The following is an 8,707-nucleotide window of genomic DNA, read 5'->3' on the forward strand; positions in this document are numbered from 1 at the left end:
AATTTCTGGCATGTTAAAAATTGTAATTACTTCAGAACTACGCTTATGTGAGGTCTTCGGATTTTGTGAGACTGTGTCGCTGTGAAGATCAAAATCACTTGAATTAAACACCGCCGAAGTGAGAAGTATTCTATCCATTAAAGTGGCTCTACAGCTACGAAACACAAAGAATTGTGGGAAATGGAAGTGCAAAGCCCCGCCCATTGACCCGTGCTATTTGCATGTTGAGAACTTGAAAATTAAAATGCAAAGTTGAAATGCGTTTTACTTTTCATTTTTGCAGCTGCATTGCTGTTCAGACTGAAAATGAAATAGCAAACTGGGTTATTTCATTTTATTTTCAATGTTTGCAGCATTGTTGCGTGTAGACTTTGAAAATGAAATTATAAATCGGGTTATTTCATTTTAATTTTAATTTTTGCACCATTTTTGGGCGTAGACTTTGAAAATGAAATCGCAAATGGGGTTATTTCATTTTAATCTTTGCAGCATTATTGCGTGCAAAGTGCAAATGGGTTATTTAATTTTAATTTTTGCAGCATTCTTGCGTGCAGACTTTTAAAATGATATCATTATCATGTTATAATTTTCTTTTCCGTTTTATTTTTCTGCAGAAAATACCTCCTATAGACCCTACAGCTAGACTCAGTGTGCACGCACCTTCTCTCTCGACAGCCAGGAGATGTCGCTGGTTGGACAGACGATGTGACTTCGTGGCGCATCAAGCACCGGAAGTCCGGCCTACTGATCCGGAAATCGCGGAGAGCTGAGCTGGCTTTACCGACAGATATAGTGGAAAGGTTGGAAGGGAGTCATTGATCTTAGAGTAGGTTTACAATGGCGAAATTAATCGTATTGGGTGCTGTTGTCTTTGTCCTTCTGAGTATTTGCAATGGTAATGTATAACATTATCTTTAATAATAGAGTCGGTTTTTGTAGGCTTGTGCTTTTTAAACGAATGTGTTTGTTGTTAACTGTGTGATCGAGTGGTAAACTGTATACCTTGAAGAGCTCAGTGAAGCCTCCAGTTCATGTCAAAATAATAGCATGTGACTTATTTAGCTAACCTCGTGTGTATTCTATTTGTACATGTCTTTAAATATAAGATTGTGTATTCGTGTGTCATTCTCGGTCCTGATTAAAACAGGCTCATTTCAAAGTAGTTTTGCTCAGGGTTTACATTTGTTAATCTTTCTTGTTACAGCCGAGACCTGCACAGACCCCGACTTCACATCTTCTTATTACACAACCTCCGATGCGGTGATATCCTCAGAGACAGCTTTCATTGTGGAAATATCTCTCACGTGTAAGAATGGGGCCCAGGTAAATTTCGCATGTCCCAGATTTAGTGTGTACACCTCGGTTGATAACCATGTAATTTGAAAAAGGGGATTGTTTGTTCATTGTGGAGGAAACACAGATGGTTTATCAGTACAGTATTTTTATACAGACGTATTACATTGTTGCCGTTCTAGTATGTATTGTTAGTATAACCATATTTAGAGGGGGCATTGCACTTGTATTATTAGGAAAGATAAGTTGCATGTGAATTTTTCTCTACCCAGTTTACAATAAGTAACAGTCCCTTAATGTATTTGTTCCTATATATGTTTCTGTTTAGAATGTGGCATTGTATGCAGATGTTAATGGAAAACAGTTCCCAGTCACTCGTGGCCAAGATGTTGGTCGCTATCAGGTAAGAAAACACTGCTGAACTGTGCCTAATATTTTTTTTGCCTTTTATTTATAGTGCGTAAACCGCTCAAAACCAAATGTCTTTATAAATGTATTATTAAATGAAGCAAGCTGTATAATAAAATATTACTGTGAAAAATTATATTTTATTTATCAATTATGTAGAACCGTTTATTCCAGTTATAGTATTGCAGGAAGCTGGTGTCAAACTTGGCTGCAAGTAAGCCAGGTCTACTTCACATCATACAGCCTGCAAGCATTGAAATTGAGATAGGCAACTGGCACTGATTATTCTAGCATATATGTTTTTGGTGTGTGGGGAAAGAAGCAAAGTATGCAGAGAAACTCGCAAATGGAAATCGTGGATATTCCATGTTGTTAGTTCCTATATTGGGATTTCAACGTTGTGAGGTGACAGCACTAACCAATACACATCTAAATATTGACCATTTGTATTTGACCAGAAAAAAACAAACAAACAAACAAACTAGAGTTTATTAGCAGGAGTACTCGACTCCAGTCCTAGAGTTCTATAGGTGGGGTTTTCATTCCAACCAGTTCTGTAATTCGAAGCCAGACTAAGCAGATAATAAAACTTGGTATTTAATTTATATGGCTTGTTTGTGCTTTCATTCTTCCAAGAAAGTATAGATTTGCTGTTTTCTGAGAATGTTATCCATATGTTTTCTTGTCTAGAACAGATTTGTACCTCCTGATCCCTTCCAGGTTTAAATAGAAGCACGTTAGCTGAGGAGCTAGTGATTTCTTTGGCATTTGCACCTTTTTATCAACTGATGACTGGTTAATAAAATGGGCAACAATTGAAATATAAATGGTGGTTTAAAACTGAAATGGTCAATGAAGATTTCTGAAATGTAACAAACTAGTTAACTAAATCCTAAGTCCAAAAAATCATACTGCTTTCATAGTAAATATGTTGTTTCAAATTAAAATGTAGTTAAAGAAAAACCTGCAGTTACTACACACCTCCAGGACTGGAATGGAGTACCCCTGTTTTATAAACATCTTACATTTATTCATATAGGTAATTTCTTTTGAGATTCTTTTAAATATCTTGACACACATCCTTCTTTTTACTCTAAATCTACTTTCGTACAGTACTTCTGGTGAGCATATTGTGTGATTTGTTTTAGTCACTTACCCACACTACTTTATTCAACAATATTGAGAGCAGTATCACAGTATTGTGTTTATATTATTAAATACACATGCTATTATAAATCAACGTTAGTTGATTCATTCTGTAACATACAACAAAACGTGGCATTTACTCCGTTCCCCTCCACTTACTGTCAACATGCAGCTCTCCAAAAAAAGGACCATTAATTTGATTTAACAAAATAGACATTATTGCCTCAAAGCAATACATGTGAGAATTATTAATCCTACAGGTATATTCCCAGAAATGGAGTTAAAATAAAATTTGAATAGGCAAAATCTGTAGAATTCCAATATGTGTTTAATAATTTTTCCCCTTAAGTTGTTGTTTTTGTGTACTTCATACAAATACATCCTGTATAAATACCTCCATATTAAACTAAATTTTATATTATGTAATTTAAGTTGATCCTACATTTTGAATACTTTTTTCATAGTTGTCTGCATGTCTTTTGACCTTTTTTTTTTTTTTTTATATAAACAGGTCTCCTGGAGTGTGGAACACAAAAATGCTCGTTCAGGGTCATATGAAGTAAAGTTCTTTGATGAAGAGTCATACAGTGTCTTGCGCAAGGTATTTTACACCCTGTGATGTTTCATTATATATGAAGACTGCTTCTCACAGCAAAAAGCTTAGATTGCTGGGAGATAGCCCATTTAGTGTTGCTGTAAATCTTACAACCCTGTAGTTTTTGTGTGTGTTTGCTGGGGTGGTTGTTTTTATTTATTTATTTTGCAGCTTCTGTAAAATTTTAACTTTCCCTCGAGGACAAAGTATAATCTGTTTTTAATTTAATCTTACTATATGTTTGGCTGATTAACTTGATGAGACAGTGGATAACATTGCTGTCAAACAGATGCAGTGTACTTAGATCTAGTATTTGAATCCTGCACCTCAGTATATGGGGAATTTGCAACAGAGTTGATTTGAATACATTTGGATTCATATTTATGCCATCCATTATCCCACCGCTTATCCGAGGTTTGGTCGTGGGGGCAACAGCCTAAGCAGGGAAGCCCAGACCTCCCTCTCCCCGGCCACTTCCTCCAGCTCCTCTGGGAGGACCCCGAGGCGTTCCAAGGCCAGCCGGGAGATATAATACCTCCAGCGTGTCCTGGGTCTGCCCCTTGGCCTTCTCCCACTGAGGCATGCCCGGAACACCCCCCAGGGAGGCATCCAGGGGGCATCCTAACCAGATGCCCCAAACACCTCAACTGACTCCTCTCCCGGATAACTGAACTCCTCACCCTATCTCTAAGGGAAAGTTCAGCCACCCTGCGGAGAAAACTCATTTCGGCCGCTTATATCCACGATGTTACTCTTTCGGTCACTACCCAAAGCTCGTGGCCATATGTGAGGGTAGGAACGTAAATCGACAGTCTTGCTTTTTGGCTCAGCTCTCTGTTCACCATGAATGACCGTTGTAGAAGCTGCATTACTGCGGATGCCACAGTGTGTATGTGTGTGTGTGTGTGTATATATATAGAATATAATGGATACGTATTCTTTATATGGGGGGGGGGGGGGGACACAGGAAGGTCAAGTGACTAGCCCAATTCATGTTTTGAGTTGAAAGGTGCGACTTATCTGTCAGTCATATTCATAATTTGGTTCCACAGCTACTACATCATGCTGCATTTATAAATGTTTTCATTTGTCACAGGCACAGAGAAACAATGAGGATCTTTCTACTATCAAACCACTCTTCACTGTTAACGTTGATCATCGAGTAAGTATTGTCTCAATTGCAAATATCCATATAGTATTAAAAAAAATACAACTTAATCATTTATCACACTTGTCTGATTTATTTCTTCTCTAACATTTTGGTATTTGAGCTCATTGTTTTTGTAAAATGTAGTTTGCAATTGGCCATGCTAATACACCAAGCCTATCTAGAAATATAAAAGTTGTCGTAAACTAAAATGCAATACAATGCAAATGCACACATACCTGTAATATAAGATTTAAATTTAACCAGTTTTGACAAAGTTTGTAATGTAATTTGCTGCACTAGAATGGAATTTTGATATTATTGAATACATCTTTTAAAAGCAGAGAGAGGTATTTGCTTTAAGAAGACTTTCATCTCTATTGCTCTAATGACTCCTTTTCCTTCCTAAGGGTGCGTGGAGTGGACCCTGGATCTCTACTGAAGTCATTGCAGCAGCAATTGGAATTACTGTTTATTATCTAGCATTTACTGCAAAAAGTACCATCCAAGCATAGGCACATCATGGTTAAGGAACAATTGATTATTTGATAAATCCTTTTGTGGGATTTCCTTGTTTCATTTGTTCATTTGTTGACAGAGCATCCAGTTTTTTTGCCTTGGTAAGGCTAATACACAAATCTGAGCAAGAAGGAGATGGTTCTGGAATAGTCTATGGAGGTCATCTTATGCTGAAAATTACAAAGAGATCACATTTTCTTTTGTTAAATAAAACAATTTTTATATAAAAAAAGTTTCTTTTTATTTAAATAGTATTTTTGGTAGTGCAATGGCTAACATTCCTACCTCACAGGTCTAGAGTTCTGATTTTTTTTTTTTTTTTTTTAAACGCCTGGTACAATGTGGAGTGTACGTTCTCCCTGTGCATACAAATGTTTTTTCGTCAGGTGCTTTGGTGCTACAGTTTGATCCCAGACTTGTGTGTATTGGTTTAATTGTTCAGTTGGAATTGTATGAGCGAGTATGGGAGTAACAATGAGGGAGTAATGAAGCAGGCTGGTATTTGGATAAGATTTGCCCCTTGTGAACCTGGTTAAGTGGAAAGATGGATGTATGAATCTATTAGTGTTGGCTTTCACATTTTGTAATTTTGTCTGATTATAGAAAGTGTCACCTTGAACTTTACATTCAAAGAATTGACCTAGCAATAAGTTGTTTAGTAAGCAATTTTTTGAATTTAAATGCTTATAACATACAAACTAGCATAAATGACTGGGAGACCAGAAAGACATTCTTAAAATTAAGAGTAGGGATAAGTTGGGACTAGCTGTTTTATTATAAAAGACCTGTTTAATAAGAACACTTTCAGTAATATTAGGAAATAACCAAGTAAACAGTACCTGTGGCGTAGAAGAATGCTGCCCAACTCAAAGCTGTCATTGCTAGTGTTTTTTCTTATGTTTTAGGAAGTGCATGTCTTACATGTGTCATGTTACTTATGGTTTATCAGTTTTTAAAAGAGATGCCACCCACATTTCCCACTGGATTCAGACTTTAGTCTAGATGTGATCTCTCCCAGAGAACATCATTGCAAGGAACTTTACCACTCAAGCAAGAATAAAATGCAAAGAAACCAAGGTTTTGGTTTTACCATTTTCTCAGTCCACTAACTTCAAAACAAATGAGCACATGTACATAGCATACTACATTGGATTTCAAGATAATTCAGGTAAATCAGAATTCTGTGGTAACTATCGGGGGTACCGTGTGCAAATACTCAGACAAAAAAATTTGAATTTAAAAGGCATTTGGCTGAATGTTTGCAGTAAGGATTCAGCTAAAAGAATGAAACAGGCACTCTAGTAGATTATTTAATACATATTGTAAAGAGACAAAGTTAATCAGGAATAAAAAATAATGGTGGTAGCAGCTTCCAAGGCAGGTATGGGGTACAATGCAAACATTGCTGGCTAGAGTTGAGAGACTTAGGAATGGTAAGAAATTGGGGATTCACACAACAAAGGTAATCATCCATGTTAATGTAATTTCTCCAAAATAACATTTAAATTTTAAAGGTTCTTACTGTCTATCATGCTACTTTGTAACTTATTCCAAGTGTCTATGGAGCACTGTGCCAACAAGGACTTTGACATTTGAGTACATTTAATCTTAGCAATGGTACTATGTCCCCTTGTTCATGTTCATTAATCCATTTTGTAATAATAATCATTGTGAACATTTCAATCGGGTCACTCATTCCGCACTGTCCTAGAGTCAGCCTAGTTCCTCTTCTCTGGGCATTTGTGTAGCACTTCTGTCTGTTTTTGTATTCTGGAGACTAAAACAGCATTCAGTACTCCAGGTAAATCCTCACACGTGTTTATATAGCTGAAGTGTAATTTTCCTTGACTTGTACGCCATATACAGTATCAGTCAATAAACTCTAATCTCTTATTTTCCTTAATGACTTGTATATGTATAGTGCCTGGTTGTAGAAAGTGAGGCATCAACTACGACTCCTAGATCCTCCTCAGAAGGCATATGTTTAACGTTTTTACTTCCTACATACATTTGGCTAATTCTAGACTATCTGTCATGTCACCTAATTTGTTGTCATCAACAGACTTAGCCGGTTTAATTATATTCCTACCAGTCAAAATACATACAAATATGTGCATGATTTACACATACTGTGTACATAAAATACATTTCACTGACCCCTGAGGGACACCACTTTTAACATTGCTTAATTCTAAAACTATTTCTTTCCTTCCTGTATTTAAGCCAGTTTTGCACCCATGTACAGACTGAACCTTGGAACTAATTTTTCTTTTAGTCTGAACAGAAACCGCTCATGTGGGACCTTATCGAAAGATTTTTGAAAATCAAGATCAATAATTGGAAAGGTGCTATATAACTAAACTGCATTATTATTAACACCATATGCAGCTTTCTGATCATAGTTTTTCGGTTGCTACCTTATAGAATTCCAGCTTTTTAATGAAACATGACATCCATGTTGGCTGTTCTCTAAGATGCCTCTTTTGGAGTAGTTTTGCTCATCCTTCTCAATATTCATCTCTACTAATTTATCCATAATGCATTTTATGATTACTTGTCTATAATTACTTAGGCCTAATCACCTTTTTATTCAACTGGACCACATTTTCTAACTACAAATCTGTAAATATTTCCCCAGCATACAGTGAGTTTTGAAAAATATACATCAAGGGATTTATATGTACTCGATGATATCCTTAAACACTCTTAAGGTAAATGTTTGGTCCCAGCTATTTGTTTCATTTCAACCTTCTTAATCCAAGTACAACTTCTGTCCCTACAGTTTCCAAATTAACCTCTTTTCAGATTATAGGATTCATAAAGTGGGTATCGATTTTTCACAAGTAAAACTTTTAAAAATGTAAATTGAGAGTGTTCTCTATACTGCTTGCATATTTTAGTTTAGTCTTAAATTTATAAAAACAGCTTTCTTCTTTGGTCATTTTTCAAAATAAAATTCTGAAAGAATCTCTTTGGGTTGTCATTTATATTTTCTGAAATGGTCTCCCCAAAAGACTTTTAGGTTTCCTAAGATCCTTTTTATCTGTCACTCTGAGAGATTTGATTTTCTCAACTTCCAGAAATGTGTATATCAGAGTAGCTGGTAACTCTAAAATTCGTCAGTCAGAGTAAGTGTGAGTGTGTTAATGAACAGGCCCCAGGAGTCAGCTGTTAGAATATACTTGGGTCACATGGGAACCCCGCATTGGAATGAAGGGGTCTGGAAAGTGGATGTATAGGTGTGCTTATTCAATATTTACAGAACTCTGTTAAATCAACTATTCTCATCACTATGTTAGTCCAACACTGCATTTTGTTGTGTGCTGTATTCTGCAGTTGCATATCTTAGAACCAAAATTAAATGTTGCTGATATAGTCTAAACCAGACAGATTTATGATGTTCAGACTATCACAATGAATTGCCATACAGTATATATCGTTATTGTGTGTAAAAATGAGTGTTCACAGCATGGAAAAAAGAACATTTAGGTATGCTATTGCACTAACCTTAACGAGGAAATGTGGCATTTCCTCCACTCCGTTTAAGAATATGGAAGGTTCACTGACTAGCTATGCTATATTTCAGCTCTAGGAAGACT

General features: G+C 36.2%; 1 protein-coding gene across 1 annotated transcript; it reads left to right on the top strand.

Annotated features, from left to right (window-relative positions):
- The first annotated feature begins 738 nt into the window (after positions 1 to 738).
- ssr4 (signal sequence receptor, delta) lies at positions 739 to 5,340 on the top strand. Its single transcript, XM_028813436.2, has 6 exons — positions 739 to 895; positions 1,205 to 1,323; positions 1,622 to 1,696; positions 3,359 to 3,448; positions 4,539 to 4,604; positions 5,000 to 5,340. Exons 1-6 carry the CDS (start codon positions 838 to 840, stop codon positions 5,102 to 5,104), a joined length of 513 nt encoding a protein of 170 aa, XP_028669269.2. The 5' UTR covers positions 739 to 837; the 3' UTR covers positions 5,105 to 5,340.
- The last annotated feature ends 3,367 nt before the right edge of the window (positions 5,341 to 8,707 follow it).

Source organism: Erpetoichthys calabaricus, chromosome 11 (assembly GCF_900747795.2).
Source record: "Erpetoichthys calabaricus chromosome 11, fErpCal1.3, whole genome shotgun sequence".
Classification (NCBI taxonomy): domain Eukaryota; kingdom Metazoa; phylum Chordata; class Cladistia; order Polypteriformes; family Polypteridae; genus Erpetoichthys; species Erpetoichthys calabaricus.

Coding starts and splice junctions, on each gene's coding strand:
- ssr4 (XM_028813436.2), top strand. CDS start 838: ATGGCGAAATTAATCGTATTGGGTGCTGTTGTCTTTGTCCTTCTGAGT. Junction 1,324..1,621: donor CGTGTAAGAATGGGGCCCAG/GTAAATTTCGCA, acceptor GTTTCTGTTTAG/AATGTGGCATTGTATGCAGA. Junction 4,605..4,999: donor CTGTTAACGTTGATCATCGA/GTAAGTATTGTC, acceptor TTCCTTCCTAAG/GGTGCGTGGAGTGGACCCTG.